Genomic DNA, 25,166 nt, shown 5'->3' on the forward strand with positions numbered 1-25,166 from the left:
TTTTAAAGGCTGACCAATTTCAGGATTGGCAAGAATGAGGAGCAACTGGAACTCTCATATATTGCTTATGGCAATGTAAAATGTTTCAACAGCTAGTGGGAACCTGCTGTAAAGCACAGGAAGCTCAGCTCAGTGCTCTGTGATGAGCTAGATGGGTGGGATGGGGGAGGGGGTGGGAGGGAGGTCCAAGAGGGAGGGGATATATGTATACATATAGCTGATTCACTTCATTGTACAGCAGAAACTAACACAGCATTGTAAAGCAATTATACTACAATAAAAAATAAATAAATAAATAATGGTTCAACCACTTTGCAAACACAGTTTAATAGTTTCTTATATATGACCCAATTATCTACCACTGGGTATTTACCCAAGACAAATGAAAGCATATGACCACACAGAGACATACAAATGAATCTTATGCCAGCTTTATCTGTAATAGCCAAAAACTGGAAACTATCCAAATGTCCATCAATTAGTGAATGGATAAACAAATTATGGCACAGTCATATAATGGAATACTATTCAGCAATAAAAAGAAATTAACTTTTGATATACACAAAAGCATGGGTGAATCTCAATATAATTAGCTGAGTGAAAGAAAGCAGACCAAAAAAAAAAAAAAAGAGTACTTACTGCATGATCCCATTTATATAAAATTCTATACAATTCAAACTAATCTATGTGACAGAGTAGATTAGCGTTTGCTTGGGAGTGGTGAGGGGCATTGTGGAGAGGGAGTAGGACTTACAAAGGGGTATGAGAGGTATTGAGGCTTCACAAGTTTATACATATGTCAAAATTTATCAAATTGTACACTTTAAATCTGTGCAGCTTATTGTTATGTCAATTTTACCTCAATAATGTTATAAAATATGCAAATAATTTTAAAATCCATTGGTACAGCCATTATAGAAAACGGTATAGAGGTTCCTCAAAAAATTAAAAATAGAATTATGGTATCATCCAGCAATTCCACTTCTGGGTATATATCCAAAGGAAATAAAAGCATGATCTTAAAGAGATATCTGCACTATCATGTTCATTGCAGAATTATTCACAACAGCCAAGATATGGAAAGAACCTAAGTGCCTGTTGATGGATAAATTAATAAAGAAAATGTGATAAAATACACACACACACACACACACACACACACACACACACAAACATACATATACAATGGAATATTATTCAGTCATTAAAAAAAGGGAAATTCTGCCATTTGCAACAACATGGATGAATCTGGAGGACAATACACTAAGTGAAATAAGCCAGACACAGAAAGAAATATACTGTATGATCTCACTTATATGTAGAATGTAAAAAACTTAAACTGATAAAATCAGAGAGTAGAATGATGGTTGCCAGGGTCTAGGGGTTGGTGGAAATGGGGAGACATTGGTCAAAGCATACAGACTTTAGATATCAGATGAACAAGTTCTAGGAATCTAATGTACAACATGGTGATTATAATTAATAATAATGTGCTGTATACTTGAAATTTGCTAAGAAAGTGAATCTTAAGTGTTCTCACCACAAAAAAGAAGGGGGGAAGATATGAGGTGATGTATGTGTTATTTAGCTTGATTGTGGTAATCAGTTCACAATGCATACATATATCAGATCATGTTGTAACCTTAAATATATAGTTTCTATTTGTCAATTATATCTCAATAAAGCTAGAAAAAAGAGCATTTAACATAAACCATTTTCCTATGGATATGTGCATATTCTTTGACCCAGCTTTTTCATTTCTAAAACACTATCCTATAGAAATATTTACACAAATGTGCAAAAATTGATGTGCAAGGATGTTCTTTGTAGAACTATTTGTAATAGCAAAAATTTTAAAGGTAACTTCACCGGTAATCAATATGAGACCAATTTAAAATATATATATTACATATATGTATATATATCAATATATTATATCTATAAAACCAAAGGACATGAAGGATACCCAACAAATTATCAACAGTGTTTACCACTAGGGATTACAGAGAAAGACTGGGGTGAATAAATAATTTTCATTTTGTAATTTATGAACTTCTATAACCTTAAAATACTAAATTTTAAGAAAAAGCTTCTTTATAGGACATGTTCTATGTTCAGTTATTAAACTTTTTCTTGTATTTACATTTATTATCAAGACATTCAATGTACAATAATTGTACATTATTCTCAATGTAACAATTAATGAATAAAAGTTTAAACTAACATATGTCATCTAAAATTGGTTGTATGAAGCTACAGTAATCAAGACAGTATGGTACTGGCACAAAAACAGAAATATAGATCAATGGAACAGGAGAGAAAGCCCAGAGATAAACCCAGGCACATATGGTCACCTTATCTTTGACAAAGGAGGCAAGAATATACAATGGAGAAAAGACAGTCTCTTCAATAAGTGGTGCTGGGAAAACTGGACAGCTACATGTGAAAGAATGAAATTAGAACACTCCCTAACACCATACACAAAAATAAACTCAAAATGGATGAAAGACCTAAGTGTAAGACCAGACACTATCAAACTCTTAGAGGAAAACATAGGCAGAACACTCTATGACATAAATCACTGCAAGATCCTTTTTGACCCACCTCCTAGAGTAATGGAAATAAAACCAAAAATAAACAAATAAGACCTAATGAAACTTAAAAGCTTTTGCACAGCAAAGGAAACCATAAACAAGACGAAAAAGACAACCCTCAGAATGGGAGAAAATATTTGCAAACGAAGCAACTGACAAAGCATTAATCTCCAAAATATACAAGCAGCTCATGCAGTTCAATATCAAAAAAACAAACAACCCAATCCAAAAATGGGCAGAAGACCTAAATAGACATTTCTCCAAAGAAGACATACAGATTGCCAACAAACACATGAAAAGATGCTCAACATCACTAATCATTAGAGAAATGCAAATCAAAACCACAATGAGGTATCACCTCACACCGGTCAGAATGGTCATTATCAAAAAATCTACAAACAATAAATGCTGGAGAGGGTGTGGAGAAAAGGGAACCCTCTTGCACTGTTGGTGGGTAAGTAAATGGATACAGCTACTATGGAGAACAGTAAGGAGGTTCCTTAAAAAACTAAAAATAGAACTACCATATGATCCAGCAATCCCACTACTGGGCATATACCCTGAGAAAACCATAATTCAAAAAGATACATGTACCACAATGTTCATTGCAGCACTATTTACCATAGCCAGGACATGGAAGCAAACTAAATGTCCATTGACAGATGAATGGATGAAGATGTGGCACATATATACAATGGAATATTACTCAGCCATAAAAAGGAACAAAATTAAGTTATTTGTAATGAGGCGGATGGACCTAGAGTCTGTCATACCGAGGGAAGTAAGTCAGAAAGAGAAAAACAAATACCGTATGCTAAGGCACATATATGGAAACTAAAAAAATGGTACTGATGAACCTAGTGGCAGGACAGGAATAAAGACGCAGACGTAGAGAATGGACTTGAGGACACAGAGGGGGAAGGGGAAGCTGGGACGAAGTGAGGGAGTAGCATTGACATATATACACTATCAAATGTAAAATGGATGGCTAGTGGGAAGCAGCCGCATAGCACAGGGACATCAGCTTGATGCTATGTGACCACCTAGAGGGGTTGGGTAGGGAGGGTGGGAGGGAGGCTCAAGAGGGAGGGGATATGGGGATATATATATATACATATAGCTGATTTACTTTGTTGTACAGCAGAAACTAATACAACATTGTAAAGCAATTATACTCCAATAAAGATATTTTTTAAAATAAAAATAAATAAAATTGGTTGTATGGCTTTGGAGTAGACTCTTCTCCTTTCTATCCCTCACTTTCCTCAACAGTAAATCCAAGTGATTAGAAGAAACAATATCTAAAGTCTTGAGTATATAAAATTCTAAAGATTTATTGTTTTGAATTTCAAATAACGGTATAAAAGCCTTAAAAAGTTCCCATTTTTTGACCCAGCAATTTCAACGTTAGTTATCTATCTTTGTCTGATGAGAGAAAAAGAGAGAACACTGTTTATAATAGCAAAAATATTAGAAGTAACCTATATTTACACAGGTTATTTGTTACATGTTATTTTTTAAACTGTTTTTTAATTTGTTTTTTAATCAGTTCCATAGAATAACTCATAGCCATTTAAAAAGGCAGTGTGTATCTGTATTTATTTACACAGAGTTGACTACCATATAATATTAATAGAAAAAGGTAACAAAACTATCCATGTGAATCCATATATGCTTTTTTTTAATTATGTGTTCATGCATGTGTATACACCACAGTTATAAACGCATATACACATATACACACACTTACATGTATATGTTTGGAAAAATCCTAGAAAAAAATATATGTATATATTATATATGTATATATAAATACCAAAGTTTGGCTCTGGGTAGTGGGATTACACATGATTTTGACTTTCTCCTTTATATTTTTCTGTGCTTTCAGAGAATAAAGTTATTTCCACTTTGGAGAATTACTTTGATATAAATCTCCAAAATATCATTTGTCAAGAAAATTAATCTGTAGATAAATAAACATGTCAGGAAAAAACAGAGTTTCTTCTTAAGCTTTCTAAAAGTTAGGATTTATTAATTTATTTTTAACCCTCAGAAATCTGTCATATCATAGATGCTCAAAAATGTTGGGGTGACTTAGATAAAGGGACAGATGGATGGATGCATGCACACTAGTGCTACTTGTCAATTACTACTAGATTGTTCAGTAATATTTTATTGGTGGTCCATTTTGACTTCTAGAATTTTCCACCTACAAGTTTTCTTTTTTTAAAAAATAAATTTATTTATTTATTTATTTATTTTTGGCTGTGTTGGGTCTTTGTTGCTGTGCATGGGCTTTCTGTAGTTGCGGTGAGCGGGGGCTACTCTTTGTTGCGGTGTGCGGGCTTCTCATTGTCGTGGCTTCTCTTGTGGAGCACGGGCTCTAGGCATGCAGGCTTCAGTAGTTGTGGCACGTGGGCTCAGCAGTTGTGGCTCATGGGCTCTAGAGCACAGGCTCAGTAGTTGTGGTGCACGGGCTTAGTTGCTCCACACATGTGGGATCTCCCCAGGCCAGGGCTCGAACCCGTGTCCCTTGCATTGGCAGGCAAATTCTTAACCACTGCGCCACCAGGGAAGCCCCAAGTTTTCTTTTTAATTTTAAGTTTATCGGAGTACAGTTGATTTACAATGTTGTTAGTTTCAGGTATACAGAAAAGTGATTCAGTTATACATATACACATATTCATTCTTTTTAGATTCTTTTCTTTTATAGGTTGTCACAGAATATTGAGTAGAGCTCCCTGTGCTATACAGTATGTCCTTGTTGGTTATCTATCTATCTTACATACAGTAATGTGTGTATGTTCATCCCAAGTTCCTGATTTATCCCTCTCCCACCACCACGTTTCCCCTTTTATAACCATAAGTTTGTTTTCAATATCTGTAAGTCTGTTTCTGTTCTGTAAATAAGTTCATTTGTATCATTTTTAAATTAGATTCCACATGAGTGATATCACATGGTATTTGTCTTTGTCTGATTTACTTCACTTAGTATAATAATCTCTAGGTTCATCCATGTTGCCTCAAATGGCATTATTTCATTCTCTTTTATGGCTGAGTAGTATTCCATTGTATATATGTACCATATCTTCTTTATCCATTCATCTGTCGATGGACATTTAGGTTGCTTACATGTCTTGGCTATTGTAAATAGTGTTGCAGTGAACATTGGGGTGCACGTTTCTTTTCGGATTATGGTTTTCTCTGGTTATATGCCCAGGAGTGGAATTGCTGGATCATATGGTAGTTCTATTTTTAGTTTTTTAAAGAACCTCCATACTGTTCTCCATAGTGGTTGTACCAATTTACATTCCCACCAACAGTATAGGAAGGTTCCCTTTCCTCCACACTCTCTCCAGCATTTATTGTTTGTGGACTTTTTAAAAAATATATTTATTTATTTACTTATTTAGGCTTCGCTGGGTCTTAGTTGCAGCACGTGGGATCTTCACTGAGGCGTGCAGACTTCCCGGTTGCGGCATGTGAACTCTTAGTTGCGGCACGTGGGATCTTCACTGAGGCATGCTGACTTCCCGGTTGCAGCATGCGAACTCTTAGTTGTGGCATGCACGCGGGATCTAGTTCCCTAACCAGGTATCGAACCTGGGCCCCCTGCATTGGTAGCGCAGAGTCTTACCCACTGGACCACCAGGGAAGTCCCTATTGTTTGTGGACTTTTTGATGTTGACCATTCTGACTGGTGTGAGGTGATACTTCATTATAGTTTTGATTTACATTTCTCTGATAATTAGTGATGTTGAGCATCTTTTCATATGCTTTTAGGCCATCCTACAAGGTTTTTAAAATAATGATAAATCCACATCTTATATTTATTCAATTTCTGACCCCTCCTTCAACTTATTAATATCATTTTTTAATAGATCTTTATTGGAGTATAATTGCTTCACAATACTGCATTAGTTTCTGTTGTACACCAAAGTGAATCAGCCATATGCATACATATGTCCCCATATCCCCTCCCTCTTGAGCCTCCCTCCCACCCTCCCTATCCCACCCCTCTAGGTCATTGCAAAGCACGGAGCTGATCTCCCTGTGCTATGCTGCTGCTTCCCACTAGCTAACTTCCCACTAGCTAACTATTTTACACTCGGTAGTGTAGATATGTCGATGCTACTCTCACTTCGCCCCAGCTTCTCCCTCCCACCCCGTGTCCTCAAGTCCATTCTCTATGTCTACATTTTTACTCCTAGAGTCTGTCATACAGAGTGAAGTACGTCAGAAAGAGAAAAACATATCATTTTTATTCTAAATTTGTCTCCCCTTTTTAACAGGCTTGGAATGGTCTGTAAATGTAATGTGTTCTCTATTATTTATTTACCTCTATTATTTACCTCTTTGATTAAAGTAACAAACACTGCAAAAAATATATATTTTTCTAGGTACTTAAAATATCATTATTAGGGTTTTTATTTACATTTCCTTGGACACTAGTGATGTTGAACATATTTCTATATAATTATTGGCTATATGTGTTATATTTTATGTGAAACACTAGTCCATTTGTCTTGCCCACTTTTCTATTCCATTATTTGTTATTGATTTGTATGAATTCTTTACACATTCTGAAAACTAATCCTTTGTCAATTGTGTGAATTGCAAATATCTCCAAGTTTGTAACATGTCTTTACTTTTAGGTGTCTTTAGATAAATAAACACTCTTAATTTTAATATAAATACATCAAATACATTAATTTCAAATTTTTTTTTGCCTTAAGAAAGTTTCCCTATCCCATACCATTTCATACTAAGGCAATCAGCAAAAATTAAAACTCTAAAAATACCAAATGTTGATGAGAGCATGTCATAATCCAATCTGGTAATCAATCAATCCAGTTACATGTACCTGAGGCCCAATTTTTTAATATCATTATTGTAAACACGCAAAGATGTTTTTATAGCATTTTAAAGCTTAGCTTTTCTATCATTTGTAATTAATCTGACCAACATATAACTTATGTCCATGATTGTAGACCCTTAAACTAATACTGAAAACATAAAAACTTACCATCAATATCAATAGTCTTCAGTGCCTTTCTCATTTCTGAGTCACTTATAGAGATATTCAAGATGCGATGGATCATTGGCAGATCATTCACATAAATCTTACCACCTCGAATTTTACTGAAAATTTTACAGGTTTTCTGAAGTGCTGAACACACATAACAAAACAGTTAATTAATTCAAGGGAATAATTACCCTTATTCCCCCCACTCCCTCCCAAGGGGCGGGGGGAACAATCACTAAAAGAAGAAAGAGGAGCAAATATTAGTGCTCCAATTCTTTGCTTTAACATCAGTCTTGTTACTTATTTAGGTATGTCTGGAGCCAGTGACCTCTAAGGCTACGAGTTTCTAAAGAACTCTCAGAAACTGTCAGAAAACTCATGCAAGGCTCACATACGCAAAGGCTTCCACAACTTTTTGCTCCCTTATCACTTGTGTGTATCTCAATCAAAGCTCTTGGTATTCTGATTGTTTGCACGTCAATAACCCTCACTAAACTGTCAGCTCATAGAGGGCAAGATTTTTCATTCTTCAAGTTCCAGCATCTAGTTCAGAATAGATTCTTAAAAAATGTCTGTTGAACTAAATTGAGTTCAAGTCACCTTGTTTTCAGAAAAACAGGCAATAGATGACAGTGATAAATACCAGAGAAAGACTAAAAAATTGATAATAATGACTTTAATAATAGGAGTTTTACTAGAGTATTGGAGGTGGAAACCATATTTCAGTGAAGTAGGAAGTAAATAAATAGAGTAATTAATGAAAACAGCTCTTTCAAGAAGCTTCACTGAAAGAGTATAAAGCTGAGCATAGTCCCTGAGGAAGCAGAAGAAATTCAAATTGAAGAAAAGAGAAGTGACAGGATTGGTCTTGTGAAAGGGATCGTTTCCAATGAGACAACAGGAAAGGATGTGGATGTTGTTTATAGGCAGGGAGCTCAGGAAGATTCTGCCAAACAGCCTTTATTAACTCTATGAAAAAGCAATGTCGTCTCTTAAGAGTTGAAGGACTAGGTGATAGGACTGAGGATTTGAGGAGAGTAAAGAAGGTTTGAAATAGGCACAAGAAGAAACAGGAGAGGGATCTGATCTAAACATAAAGGGAATGCCAACTGGTGCTAAGAGCAGCTGAGGTTGGAAATCATATACTCACAGGGCACCAAATGAGGAGGTCAATGAAATAAAATTGTAAATAAAAAGAATTGCAAGTATAAGAGATTGTGAACAAGAGAACAAGACATTAAAGTCTGAGATTTCAACATTATGACAAGGTTCAAATTGCAGACATCAGGGTTGGTGAGAGAAACAGAGGTAAAATTACTGGTTTTAAAAAGGGTACATCTAGAGTATTATACGAGTCATCCACTTGGACACTAAAGATGCCTGATATGTGGCCCTGCCTGTCCAGAAAGCCTGACTGGAATACCTGGGAAGCTGCTTGGGGCCAGCTCTAATGCTCCGTCTAGGCAAGGGAGCAAATTCACAGCACCATTCAATGCTGAGTGTAGCTCCTGATTCTGCCTGACCAGAAAGCCTGGCCAAAACACCTGAGAAGCTATGTAGCCTAGCAATCCTTGAACGGAGCGTCTGGCAGGCAGAGCTGATCATCCTCAGAGCAAAGTCAGTGCCCCACTCGGCCAGGGAACTTCGGGCACAGGTCAGCTTGAGTCACAACCACAAACAGAAAGCCTTTCCAGCCTTGGAGCTGGTTCTCCTGCTCTATCCAGGGAAAGGAAGTAATTCATAGCCCCATCCACTGCTGAGTGTAGCTTCTGGCCCTGCCTGACCAGGAAGCCTGGCCTGAGCACCTGGGAAATGGCTTGGCCCAGCAGTACTTGAGCAGATAGCCCAGCCAGTGGGTCTGCCTGTTTGCAGAAACGAGCTAGCAACTCCATCTGGCCAGGGTGCACAGATCTGCCTGATTAGCTACCCAAACAAGAGTATTGTCAGCCTTGGGGCCTTTTCTACTGAATATAGCCTCCAATCCTACTAACTAGGAAACCTAACCAGAGCTCCTGGGAATCTCAGTAGCCCATCCTGCAGCCCCTATTACTGTGGCACTTGAGCAGAAAACCCAACCAGCATCTCTGCATCTGCAGAGCCAAGATGGTGGCCCTGTCTGTCCAGGGAGCTTAGTGCAGAGGTCTGTCTGATTTGATTCCCAAACAAATACCCTTGCCAGCCCTGGGGCCTATTCTGCAGCTCCAACCAGGCAGGGAAGGCAATTTATAGCTCCGCCTAAAATTGAATAAAGCCTCCAGTGCAATCTGACCAAGAAACCTAAGCAGAACTCCGGAGAATCTGTATACCCCATCTTGCAACTCCAATTACAATGGCACTTGAACGGAGAATCCAGCCAGTGGCCCTACCTCTCTGCAGAGTTAGGATGGTGGATCATCAGGCCAGGAAACTTGGTGTATAGTTCTGCCTAATTTGATACCCAAACAAACCTTGCAGGTCTTAGGGCCTATACGGTGCCCTGCCTAGGCAGGGAAACTAATTCATAGTCCCACCCACTGCTGAACACAGCCTTCAGCCTGCCCAACGAGGGGACTTAACCAGAGCACACAGGGAGCTGCACAGTCCATCCTACAGCCCTCCTTACAGTGGCATTTCAACAGATAGCACAGCCCAGGGCTTTCCCTGTCTGCAGAGCAAAACTGGGGCATCTGGCCAGGAAATTCAGTGCACAGTCTAGCCTGATTTGAATCCCCAAACAATAAGCAGTGCATGCCTTGGGACCAGTTCTACTGCCCTTCAAAGCTGGGAAGTTAATTCATAGCCCCACCTACTGCTGAGTATAGTACCCAGTCCAGACTGTCTAGGAAGACTGACCAGAGAACCCAGGCAACCACAGAACCTATTCTACAGCCTCACTTAGGGAACAAAGCCAGCAGTCCTAGCCAACTGTTCTCAACCAGTGACACCCCCTCCCCAATCTTAAGAGTATGGGCAGTGGCCTAGCCCCCAAATAGACTCTGATAGCAAGAACCACCTTCCCATGGACATTACCAGTTAACACATACAGAAACTAAGCTGACTAGTGAAAAACTCTCTCTGCCAAAGCAAACCAATAATGTCTGGAAAAGGAGGTCACTTACTCAAATGCACAGAGGCCAACATAAAGAATCGAGGATAATGAAAAATGAGGTAAACATGACACCACCAACAGAAACTAATAGTTTCAATAACTGACCCTAAAGAAATGGAGATCTATTAACTGTCAGCCAAAGAATTCAGAAGAATCCTCTTAAAGAAATTTAATGAACTGCAAGAACACACAAACAACTAAACAAAATTAGAAAAACAATACATGAACAAAACAAGAAGTTCAACAAAGATATAGAAAACACCAAAAACAAACAAACAAACAACCAAAAACCAGAAATCCTAGAACTGAAAAATACAATGGCTGAACTGGAAAATTCAATAGAGAGCTTTGAAAGCAGACTCAACCATGCAGAAGAAAGAATCAGTGACCTAGAAGAAAGGACATTTAAAATTAGCCAGGCAGGGCTTCCCTGGTGGCACAGTGGTTGAGAATCCACCTGCCAATGCAGGGGACACAGTTTCAATCCCTGGTCTGGGAAGATCCCACATGCCACAGAGCAACTAAGCCTGTGCGCCACAACTACTGAGCCTGTGCTCTAGAGCCCATGAGCCACAACTACTGAGCCCGCGTGCTGCAACTACTGAAGCCCATGCGCCTAGAGCCCGTGCTCCGCAGCGAGAGAAGCCACCGCACAATGAGAAGCCCGCACACCACAACAAAGAGTAGCCCCCACTCTCCACAACTAGAGAAAACCTGCGCACAGCAACAAAGACCCAACACGGCCAAAAATAAATAAATAAAATAAACAAATTTATTAAAAAAATAAAAAATAAAATTAGCCAGGCAGAGAAGTTTTAAAAAAGAGAGGAAGAAAGAGTAAAGAAAACCTATGGAAGTTATAGGAAATAATCAAAAGAAACAATATCTGCATTACAGGAATTCCAGAAAGAGAAGAGAAAGAGAAAGGAACAGAAAGTATATTTAAAGCGATAATGGCTGAAAACATCCCAAACCTGGGAGAGAAATGGACATTCAGATCCACAAGCCCGAAAGGATCCCGAAATAGGTTGAACCCAAATAAGGCCACAGCAAGACACTTTATAATTGTCAAAAATCAAAAACAAAGAAAGAATTTTGAAAGCAGCAAGAGAAAAGAGACAAGAGAATCCCATAAAACCATAGGCAGATTATTCAACAGAAACTTTTCAGACCAGGAGAGAATGTGACAATATATTCAAAATATTGCCAGAAATAAAAACTGTCAAGCAAGAATTCTATACCCAGGAAACCTGTACTTCAGAGAGGCATAAGAATTGGAAAGAAAGAATTTAAACTTTCTTTGAGAACATAGGCAAAACATTCTCTGACATAAATCATAGCAATGTTTTCTTAGGTCAGTCTCTCAAGGCAATAGAAATAAAAGCAAAAGTAAACAAATGGGACCTAAACAACCTTACAAGCTTTTGCACAGCAAAGGAAACCATAAACAAAACAAAAAGACAACCTATGGACTGGGAGAAAATATTTGCAAATGATGCAACCAACAAGGGCTTAATTTCCAAAATATACAAACAGCTCATACAGCTCAATAACAAAAAAACAAACAACCCAATCAAAAAATGGGAAGAAGACATAAATAGACATTTCCTCAAAGACGTACAGATGGCCAATGAGCACATGAAAAGCTGCTCAACATCACTAATTATTAGAGAAACGCAAATCAAGACTACAATGAGGTGTCACCTCACAGCGGGCAGAATGGCCATCATTAAAAAGTCTAAAAATAACAAATGCTGGAGAAGATGTGGAGAAAGGGAACCTTCCTACACTGTTGGTAGGAATGTAAATTGGTGCAGTCACTATGGAAAACAGAATAGAAGTTCCTTCAAAAACTAAAAATAGAGTTACCATATGATCCAGCAATCCCACTCCTGGGCATACATCCAGGAAAACTCTAATTCAAAAAGATACATGCACCCCAATGTTCATAGCAGCACTATTTACAATAGCCAAGACATGGAAGCAACCTAAATGTCCATCAACAGATGAATGGATAAAGAAGATGTGGTATATACATACATACACACACACACACACACACACACACACACACACACACAATGGAATACTACTCAGCCATAAAAAAAGAATTAAATAATGCTATTTGCAGCAACATGGATGGACCTAGAGATTATCATACTAAGTGAAGTAAGCAGAGAAAGACAAATATCATATGATATCACTTATATGTGTAATCCAAAATATGATACAAATGAACTTATCTACATAACAGAAACAGACTCACAGAAGTAGAAAACAAACTTATGGTTACCAAAGGGGAAAGGAGCAGGGGAAGGGGTTTGGCATTAGCAGGTAAAAACTACTATATATAAAATAGACAAACAACAAGGTCCTAATGTATATAGCACAGGGAACTATATTTAATATCCTGTAATAAACCATAATGGAAAAGAATATAAAAAAGAATATATTGTATATATAACTGAATCATTTTGCTATACACCAGAAACTAACACAACATTGTAAATCAACTATACTTCAATAAAAAAAAAAATTGTCTCTTTGCAGATGATATGATTTTAAAGACTCCATCAAAAAACTGTTAGATCTAATCAATGAATTCTGTAAAGTATCAGGATACAAAATTAACATACAAAAGTCAGTAGCATTTCTATACAATACAACAAATTACCTGAAAAAGAAATAAAGAAAGCACTCCCACTTACAATAGCATCAAACTGATAATGTACTTAGGAATAAATTTAACCAAGGAGTTGAAAGACCTCTATACTGAAAACTACAAAACATGGATTAAAAAAAAAATCAAAGAAGATACAAAGTATCCCATGTCCATAGATTAGAATAACTAATATTGTTAAAAGGTCCACACTACCCAAAGCCATCTATAGATTCAGTGCAATCCTTATCAAGATTCTAATGACATTTTTCACAGAAATAGAAAAAAATTTTTTAATCCATATGGAACCATGAAAGACTCCAAATAGCCAAAGAAATCCTAAGAAAGAACAACAAAGCTGGAGGCATGGCATTTCTTGTTTTCAAACTATATTACAAAGATATAGTAATCAGAACAGTATGGTACTGGCAATAACAACACATACAGACCAGTGGAAAAGAATTGAGAGACCAGAAATAAACACATGTATATAGTCAACAAATATTTGGAAAGGAAGCCAAGAATAATCATGGAAAAACGAGTCTCTTCAATAAATGTTGATGGGAAAATTGGATATTCACATGTAATAGAATGAAATGAGACCCCTATCTTACACCACTCACAAAAACTAACTCGAATACAGTAGTCTGTGGCTATTGAGTTCTGTCTTTTAATTGGTGCATTTAGACCTTTGATGATCAAAATGATTATTGATATAGTTGAATTAATATCTATCTTATTTGTTGATGTTTTCTATTTGTTGCCCTTGTTCTTTGTTCTTATTTGTCTTTCACTCTTTTTCTGCCTTTCCAAGGATATGGTAATGCTCATACCCATTTTGACTAATAAATGAGCTACTAATACCAATACAATAAAACAAACAAACAAAACTAACTCGAAATGGATTAAAGGCTTAAATGTAAGACCAGAAACCATAAAACTTGTAGAAGAAAACATAGGAAAAAAGATCCTTGATGTGGGTCTTGGCAATGATCTTTTTCTCTATTACACCTAAAACATAAGCAACAAACATCAAACTAAAATGTTTCTGCAGAGCAAACGAAACAATCAACAAAAAGAAAAGATAAACTATGGAATGAGAAAAAATTTGCAAATCATTAACCTGATAAGGGATTAATATCCAAAATATATAAAGAACTCATACAACTCAATAGCAAAAAAATAATAATAAAATAAAATAACCCAGTTTAAAAAATGGGCAAAGGACCTGAATAGACATTTTTCCAAAGAAGACATATGAATGATCAACAGGTACATGAAAAGCTGCTCAGTATCACTCATCACTAGGGAAATGCAAATTGAAACCACAATGAGGTATCACCTCACACCTGTTAGAATGGCTATCATCAAGAAGACAAGAGATAACAAGTGTTGTCAAGAATGTGGAGAAAAGGGAACCCTTGTACACTGTTGGTGGGAATGTAAATTGGTGCAGTCACTATTGAAAACAGTAATGGAAAGGCCCCTCAAAAAAATTAAAAGCAGAACTACCATATAATCCAACAATTCCACTTCCAGGTATAAATCTGAAGGAAATGAAAACACTACGTCAACGAGATATCTGCACCCCCATGTTCATAGAAGTTTTATTTACAATAGCCAAGACATGGAAATAACTTAAGTGTCCATCTAAGGATGAACAGGTAAAGAAAAAGTATATTGTATAATTGTATAATTATATACAATATAATATTATTCAGTCATTAAAAAAGGAGAAAATCACGTCATTCATGACAACATGTGTGGACCTTGAGGGCATTATGCTGGCGAAATAAGTCAGGTGGAGAAAGAAAATACTGTATGATCTCACTTACACATGGAATCTAAAAAAAACAAACATAACTCATAGAAAAAGAGGTCAGATTTGTGGCTACCAGAGTTGGGGAGCGGGGAGTGGGTGAATTAGATGAGGTGGTCAAACGGTACAAACTTCCAGTTGTAAAATAAATAAGTACTGTGGAGGTACAATATGATGACTATAGTTAACACTGTTATATGGTATATTTTAAAGTTGTTTAGAGAGCCGATCCTAAGAGTTCTCATCATAAGGAAAAAATTTTTTTGTATCTCTATTAGATGATGGATGTTAACTAAACATTGTGTTAATCACTTCACAATATATGTAAGTCAAGTCATTACACTGTACACCTTAAACTTACGCAGTGCTGTATGTCAATTATATCTCAATAAAACTGGGGGATTGGGGGAGATGCTTAATACAATAACCAGAGTTAAAGTAGAGAGCAAAATGGATAAAGAAGATGTGGCACATATATACAATGGAATATTACTCAGCCATAAAAAGAAATGAAATGGAGGTATTTGTAGTGAGGTGGATGGAGTTAGAGTCTGTCATACAGAGTGAAGTAAGTCAGAAAGAGAATAACAAATACAGTATGCTAACATATATATATGGAATCTAAGGAGAAAAAAAAAAGGTCATGAAGAACCTAGTGGCAAGACGGGAATAAAGACACAGACCTACTAGAGAATGGACTTGAGGATATGGGGAGGGGGAGGGGTAAGATGTGACAGGGTGAGAAAGTGGCATAGACATATATACACTACCAAATGTAAAATAGATAGCTAGTGGGAAGCAGCCGCATAGCACAGGGAGATCAGCTCGGTGCTTTGTGACCACCTAGAGGGGTGGGATAGGGAGGGTGGGAGGGAGGGAGATGCAAGAGGGAAGAGATATGGGAACATATGTATATGTATAACTGATTCACTTTGTTATAAAGCAGAAACTAACACACCATTGTAAAGCAATTATACTCCAATAAAGATGTTTAAAAAAAAAAAAAAGTAGAGAGCAAAAATATGCCAAATGACTCCACAAATATAAAGGAGGAAAAACAATATATACGTATACACACACACACACACACACACACACACACAAAGGAGAGGCCCAAGATATGGGAGCGCTCAGTGTCAAGAAGTGAAGGGTACTATGAGCCTTAATGTTAAGGTACCAAGGACTAGATTCCAATAAAATCAGTGTTTATTAATTTATTCATCATATGTAATATCCAAACTTTTTCTGCAAAAAAATTGAACTAGAATAAGCATATATATTTTGTCTATCTTACTAATGCAACCAAAGATATTTATGAATTAAATTACTTATGCTTGCTCACAGCATGCAGCATTTGCCATATCATGTAATATTAGCTGATAACTCATCGGGAATAAAGAAAGAGACACTAACTACTGAAACAATTTTTTAAAAGCATACAATCAAGAAATTTATTCAAGAAATTCTGGAACCTATTATTACCACTTAATTCTTGTGAGTATAACTGTCCTTCAGGTACTTCATCATATAATGTCTGGTAAAGGTTAGAAAGCTTTCCATCTTTGCTGTCAAAGAAATAGCCACATTAGAAAGCAGGAAAACAAAAATAAAAACAGAAAACCCACAAAACATTTATGTCACTTTGCCATATATAATATTTTGTCATTAAAATTTAGCCTGAGATTCTCCAGTTCCTTATACTTCATAAGAACCTTTCTTAAAGAACTGTCCAAGTGATAATCAAGTACATACTCTTCACCCTAGAATTCCCACCTTGTTTCTTTTAGGCGTCTCTCTATGGAGCAGATTTACCTTAGGCAGTAAGTAGTGCCCATGACCCACTATCCTTTGGCTGTGGTCCAATTTTTCCTACTCCTAATTCAACTTACAGCAAATTTTACAGAAAGTTACTATAATAAGATAAACAAGAATATCTTTAAATAGCCAAAGAATCTCAGATCCCATAACCTGTTAATAAAAACATCTTAAAAAGATGATTCATCTGATTCCATAACATGAAAATAACTGAAACCATAGAATGTTAATGTTGGAAGAAATTTTAAGAGTCCACCTAGTATAAGATTCTTGTACAGATGTGGAAACTGAGGCCCAGAAGTATAAAGTAAATTGTACAAGAGCCTAAGCCAGCATGTGAAGTCAATTAGGACTCAACTCTAAGTCTTTCAATTCCACATGCAATGCTCTTAGCTCCACACCATCCTTCCTAAAAGCAGAGTCTCTTAGTTAGCACAAACTACGTGGCATACTTTCTGTAGAAGGGATAGATGAATCTTGAAGAAAAATCTCAAATCTGAATCCAACATTTAAAGAAGAGAATACAATGGTTTAAACACCGAATAACTGAGGAAGATGTACCAAGGGGTGATAAAGTCTTGTGAACGCTGTACTGACTTGACAACTCGCATAAAGAGCTTTCTTTTCTAGTCATCTTGTCCTTCACAGACGAAGAAGCAATCTAGAACCAAATGCAAGAATGTTCGTGCCTCAGATCACATTGGTAAACCAGCATTCTTGGACAATAAACCCCTTAAAAGATAATTAATCATACCAAGGCTCCGCACTTAGCTATGCTTCTAAGGTAAAATTGCTTTTTATAATTAAATTACAGTTTAAATCTACTAAAATTTTAAATAAACAACACCATAGTCTTTTGCAAAGCTACATTTTTCTTAAGTATGCAACTTATCATCTAATTAATATTCTGTCAATTTATAGTAATGTACCTTACAAAGGATGGCAAACCTATGGTATAGTGAAGACAAGACTATCAAACTCTAGGCCACATATACAGCTTTTGACTATATGAGTAAAATAATGTGGATAATCAACACAGTTATTTAAATAATACAGGTAATTTTGCCTTAAATTATTTTTATGGTTAAGAAAATTATCACAAACATTGATGAAAATTAACACTGCACATATAAACATGATTCAAAAGTGGCAAGCAGCTAGGTAGACAGAAAAGTGTCACTTTAGAAAATGAGAACTGAATTATAGGTGTCTTCAATTTTACATGGCTCTATGGAATCTAGAGCCTTGACTTTTAAAGACCATGCAGGACGTAAAGAGGATTCTCAAGCCATACAAGATTGACAGGAATTGGGACTGAGATCCCACACAGAGCCAAAAATCTTCAAAAGGCAATGTTCTCAGCAAGAGTAGGCTAGAAAAAATTGTATCCCCCAACAGAAGGAGTACATAGAGTAATATCTGTCTTCGTCTCAGCTCCAGGTTGGAAAAAAAGAGAGAGAAAAGAGAGTACTCCTCTTGATTATTTATAGCCTTAGCTCTACCCACACATGAGTTTAATTCAAATCTATACTAAATGTATGGGCCCAAAAATTGAAACCAAAAATTCATTTAAAGTGATCCCATATTTATAACACCTCTGAAGTGCATGGCAGAAGCAAATTCAAATTCTCTTGGAAGAGGACTCTCTAAACCCAGACTCATCATAAGATTACTACAGATTTAGATCAATAATACATGAAAGAATGAATAAAAAGTATAAGGCACCCAAGGACATCAGTTAATATGAGTTAATGAGTGAGAATCAGACAAAACAACAAACAGAAGATTTAGATTCCCCTAAGGACTTCATATATTAGATTTATCAGGTATCAATCATGAAATAACAATGGGACATGAGCAAATAACATGACATAAGGCAGATTTTAAGATCTAAATAAAACTTCAAGAAGTAAAATATATAAACACTGAAATAAAATTTCAATAGATAGGTTAAACTGCAGATTATATTCAGCTGGAGAAAGAAAAAGTAAACTAGAAAGTAGATGGGAGAAATTACCCAGAACAAAATAGAGAGAAAAAGATGAAAAATACGAAGCAATGTTAAAGAACATCGAAAACAGAATGATAAGGTCTAACATACATCTAACAGAAGATCCAGAAGGACAGAATGAAGAGATTGAGAGAGGGGAAATACTCTAAAAGATAATGGATTAGAATTCCATGACATAGAAAGACATGTATTCTCAGATTCAGGAAGCACACAAATATCAAAACAAAGGAATATATACTTAAGTATATATATAGTGAATGTAGTAGGTTGCATAACCCCACCAAAAGAGACGTCCATATCCTAATCCCTGGAACCTATGAACGTGACCTTATTTGGAGAAATGGTCTTTGCAGATGTAATCAAGTTAAAGATCTCAAGATGAGATATGCAATGATGTGCTTATAAGAGAAAAGTAGAGGGAATCTTGAAGTATAGATACAGGGGAGAAGGCCATATGAAGAGCAAGATGGAGGCCAAGATTGAAGTTACCCTGCCAAAAGCCAAGGATTGCCTAGAGTCATTGTTACAACAGCAGAAATTTAACAGGGAGCATAATAATAAAAATACTGGTCTAATGGAGAAAGAAGGGGAAAAATTCATATTCTTCTGAAAGGGTTCCATGTTCTATTTTTTTAAAATGAGGAGGAGGGCTTCCCTGGTTGCACAGTGGTTAAGAATCCGCCTGCCAATGCAGGGGACACAGGTTCGAGCTCTGGTCCGGGAAGATCCCACATGCCGTGGAGCAACTAAGCCCGTGCGCCACAACTACTGAGCCTGCACTCTGGAGCCCATGAGGCACAACTACTGAGCCCACGTGCCACAACTACTGAAGCCTGCGCGCCTAGAGCCCGTGCTCCACAACAAGAGAAGCCATCGATCGCAATGAGAAGCCTGAACACCACAACAAAGAGTAGCCCCCGCTCACTGCAACTAGAGAAAGCCTGTGCACAGCACAGCAATGAAGATCCAAACGCAGCCAAAAATAAATAAATAAATGTATAACAAAAAATAAATAAATAAAAGGAGGAGAAGGAAGAGGGGATGGCACAGGAAGAGTAGGGGAAAGGGGAAGAAGAAGAATAAATATTTAAGATTGTGACATTTCAATACTTGGACGAAAATGGAATGGAATGTTTGAGGGCTAAAGACAACACTTGAAAGCAAAAATATTCCCAGATCTTTATTTACCTCAGTTCTTTTAGTATGCAATTGTACTTGTAAACTCTTCTTTCTCTTGCCTTTTTTTTTCTCTTGAAAAATCAGAGGATTTTTCTTCTCCAAATAGGAACATTGATGTTTCATACCTAAATTGTACAGAAAATTGGAATAATTCCTGAATTGGTTTTTTCTTGATTCTTCTTCTTTTCGTCTTTTATTTATGGAAATTTTCAAACATAGACAAAAGTAGACAGAATAATGTGATGATCTCCCCAGCTTCAATAATGGACAATCTTATTTCATCTATATTCTTATCCCTGCTCTCATTCCTTATTACTTTAAGGCAAGTTCCAGTATCATATTACTTCATGTGTAAGGATTTTAACATGCATTTCTACAAGGTGTTTTTCTTTTAAAAATCATATTTAAAATGCAGTTATAACACCAAAAAAACAGTAATTTCTTAATATCATCAAACACACAACCTATGTTCAAATTTCCAATTCTCTCATAAATGTCAAAATTTTTTAACACTTTACATCAGGATTCAATAAGGTCCCCACATTACAGTTGGTTGATATGTCTTTTAGATCTCTTTTCACCTATAGGTTCTTCCTCCATGTTTTTTTATTATTATTATCATTATCATCATCACCACTATCATCATTATTGCCAGTTGTCCTATAGATTTTTCACAGTCAAGATTTTGCTGATTGTGTCACCAAGGTTGTAGGAGTCTAAAGACTTGATCAGATTAACATTCTACTTTTGGGGTGTGGGGGAGGGGTGGTTCAAAACCAGGTAGGTGGTGGCGTTTTCCCATGAGGAGGCATATAATGTGCAAGTGGCTCTCTATTTGCGATATTAGCAGGTACTAATACATAATAACTAGATCCAGTAAATCATAAGGATCTGCAAAATGGTTGTATTCTAAATCTATCATTCCTTCTTCACTCAGAATATTTCCATAAAGAGAAAATTCCTCTCGTGTACCATTTGCTTACCCTTTGATATAGTTCATATAGAAAAGCAGGATAATTGCCTTATTCTTTCCCTTATTCTTTCCCTTTTCATAACAATGACTTGGCTCACTTGTAACCTTCAACAGTGACAAAATAGTTTTTATATCATTTTGAACACATTGATTTAAATATATTAAATTCATTTTTATTCCCTGCAATGATTATCCTTATTGATGCTCTAATTTTCTCATGTGGCGTAGGAAGGGGTGGAAGCCTCTTCAAGTGGGCTCTTGATGCATCTCTGGTAGCAGTCTGAAGACAAGATGCTCCAGGCTCATCTGTACACTTCCTTTCCCAGACCTTCAATCAGCCATTTCTCCAAGGAAATGGTTCCTTTTAATAAGAAATGGTACTTTAAGACTAAAGTCTAGGCTAGACTCTGAACTGTTTTTTAACAATTATCCTGCTTTCTTATTTCTTGGTTTTCTCTTTTTATGCTTCTTTTCCCTCCTCTTCTTATTGGACTGTCAAGAACTTTTCTAACACAAACATTCCATAAACTATACAACAATGAGATCAGTACAATAAGCCTGAAATAAATTTGAAAAAGAAGATCTCTTGGAGATTTCATACTTTGTTTCAAGTAATCTAGTGTAGACCTAAATTTCAAGGACAACCCTAAAATTATTTTGTGCTCTGAGATCCTGTAGACTAGGAATGATTCTGAGATAAACTAGATCCCAAACTTGTCTGCACACTGGAATCACCTGAGAGCTTCAAAAAATGCTGATGCCTGTGTCCCATCCTCCCAAATTGTGATTTAATTATTTTGGGGACTGAGCTGATATTTGGAATTTTTTAAAGATAGCCAGGTGATTCTAACACACAAATTGAGGATCACTATGGCAATACCCCATAGACTTGATTCTACCCAGAACTCACTGGGCTGTAACTTAGTACTTTAGAAGTAACACCTTATTCTTCCTTGTATGTAAAACTAAAAGCTCTTTAGCAGAAATGGTTCCTTCCTCTTAGAATAACCTGCTATGCAAGGGCTGCTTAGGTGATACATTAAAAAAAAAAAAAAAAAAAAAAAAAGACTAGATTGAGTCTATAACATCTCTAGATAAACTTAACCCTAAGCAAAATTGTGAAATAAGGGAATTTTTTATCATGCACCTCACTCCCCTTTTTTAGTAGGTACCTTGCCCTTTTGACATTATATCCCTTTAAATCCAACCCCCAAATTCCTACCCTGAGAGCCCTATTACCTTGCTCTCATCCTCCCTGAAGCTGCCCTACAGTCAGTCCCCTCTACAGTCCTCCCCTCACAAAGGCAATGACTTTATTTTTATTATGTCACAGAGCATAAAATACATTTTCTATTGAGATGCGGTACACATATACAAAGAGACAGAGAGAGAGAGACAGAGAGAACTGAAACTATTTCATAAAATAATACTTATCCTTATTATATGAAAAGCACTATAATGTCTTCAATTCTATTCTAATTTCTTTTTTTAAAACAAAATACTAGTAGCTAGTTCAGTTGTGGGGTAGTTTAGTTATGTTTAGCTGTCCTGAAATTTTATGTTCAGATGCAGTTTTTACATACTCTTTTTTCCCCTTCATTTACTGAATGATGGCTAGAGAAGAGAAATAATCTTTTATCTTTCCTCAGTGATATTAACTTCATTACATTCACTTTAAAAAATAAATCACATACCTACTACTCTACACATCTTATTTCTAAAATTTTGTTATATATATATTACTTAAGACTGATTAGCATTTGCCCCTGTCGACTGCATACACATCCAGTGTTTTTGTTTTCTTTTCAAATCTTTCAGACTGGGAAAAAATGTACTATTTGTGAGCAGATGATTTAATTTCAATGAATGCCTTTTTATTTCTCTCAAAAAAAAAAAAACAACCAGTAGCTACCTCTTAAGTTGATTTCATGACACATGAATGAATCACAACCTACAGTGTACCGCTACTTTATATCCCCTAACCCCCTCCATATATCCTCACTGAAATTGATCTTCATATTTCTAGAATAATTTTGACTTCTACCTCATTACATCATTTTTTAATCTTTTATCATTTTTAAAAGTATAATAGTGTTCTTTTAATTATGAGATGCCTCAAATATTTTATGGAATAGGGATGATTTGATATAAATAACGAATAACTAAAAACATTTGTTTTGTATTCTATTCCTTTGGTGCATTGTGTCTCCCCAGGTGTTAACTATTTTAAAGAAACATTCCTACTACCTCCCATTTCTTCCTAGGTAACAAGCTTTATTGTGGTGGCCTAGAAATAATTGCCTTGCCTTTTGTCATATAACTCAAAGGAATAGTGGGAACCCCCACATGACTCTCAGCAGATTTGTCAGCAGAAACCTTGCAGGCCAGGAGGGAGTGGGGTGATACATTCAAAGTGCTGAAAGGAAAAAAACCAAGAACCAAGAATACTCTACCCCGCAAAGTTGTGTTCAGAATTGAAGGAGAGATAAAGAGTTTTCTAGACAAACAAAAGCTGAAGGAGTTCATCACCACTAGACTGACCTTATAAGAAATGTTAAAGGGAATTCTTCAAGCTAATATGAAAGTATGCTAATTAGTAAGATGAAAACATATTAAAATATACACCTCACTGGTAAAGGTAAATATATAGTTAAATTCAGAATACTCTAATATTGTAATGGTGGTAGGTAAATCACACAGAACTCTAGTATAAAGGTTAAAAGACAAAAGTATTAATAACTATAACAACAACAATTTGTTAATGGATATACAATATAAAAAGATGTAAACTGTGACATCAAAAACAAAATGGGGTGGGGGGTGTTGAGAGATACCTCAAATAAGTAAAATTAGAAATGAAAGAGGAGACATTACAACTGATAACAGACAAATACTAACGATCATAAGAAACTACTATGAACAATTATATACCAACAAATTAGATAACCTAGAAGAAACGGATAAATTCCTAAAAACATATAGCCTACCAAGACTGAATCATGAAGAAGTACAAAATCTGAACAGACCAATTATTAGTAAGGAGACTGAATCAGTAATCAAAAAACCTTTCAACAAAGTCCAGAATCAGATAGCTTCACTGGCACATTCTACTAAAGATTTAAAGAAGAATTAATGCCAATCCTTCTCAAACTCTTTCCAAAAACTGAAGAAAAGGGGACACTTCCAAACTCATTCTTACAAGGACAGCATTACCCATAACAAAGCCAGACAAGGACACTACAAGAAGAGAATATCAGGCTAATATTCCTGGTGAACACAGATGCAAAAACTCTCAATGAAATATTAGCAAACCAAATTCAGCTGTACATTAAAAGGATCATATACCACGATCAAGTGGGATTTATTCCCAGGATGCAAGGATGGCTGAACACAGGCAAATCAATAAATGTGATACACAACTATGTAGGGAAAAACCCAGTCTTCCTCCTGTTTCTCCTTTACTCTCACACAACCACACTCACATCTGACACCAGCAACTCTCTGCAACACCAGCTGGGTATCCTACAATTTAACTCAATTCTGACACTATCTACCTGGAGATACTTTCAGATTCCACAGGGTAAAGGCTCAGTTCCGCAAGACTGCCCCACCCCACCTCAGATGTCAACTGCAAGCCCAGTTTGTCACCTGTGCTTCTGACCAATTGGCTATAAATCAGAGGTTCCCACAAGCCCCTACTTGGGTTTGATTATTTTGCTAGAGTGACTCCAGAACTCAGAATAGTTACTTATGCTTACCAGTTTATTAAAGGATGTGAAAAATGATACAGATGAACAGCCAGATGAAGAGATATATAAGGTGAGGTCTCGGAGGATCCTAGGTGCAGGAAATTATGTCCCCATGGAGTTAGGGTGCATTACCCTTCTGGTATGTGGATGTGTTCACCAACCTGAAAGATCTCTGAACCCCACAATATTGGGATTTTTTATAGAGGCTTCCTTATGTAGGCATGATCAATTATTAACTCCATTTCCAGCCCCT

General features: G+C 36.3%; 1 protein-coding gene across 1 annotated transcript in view; it reads right to left on the reverse strand.

The window, feature by feature from the left end:
* Positions 1-25,166, reverse strand: part of EFCAB13 (EF-hand calcium binding domain 13) — a 55,588-nt gene that overhangs the window by 9,774 nt on the left and 20,648 nt on the right. The window contains 4 exon segments of the mRNA XM_082374471.1: positions 16,669-16,751; positions 17,541-17,662; positions 20,201-20,264; positions 20,266-20,316. Of these exon segments, the coding sequence (XP_082230597.1) occupies positions 16,669-16,751; positions 17,541-17,662; positions 20,201-20,264; positions 20,266-20,316 (320 nt within the window).

Source organism: Balaenoptera borealis (assembly GCF_965194805.1).
Source record: "Balaenoptera borealis genome assembly, chromosome: 20".
Lineage (NCBI taxonomy): Eukaryota > Metazoa > Chordata > Mammalia > Artiodactyla > Balaenopteridae > Balaenoptera > Balaenoptera borealis.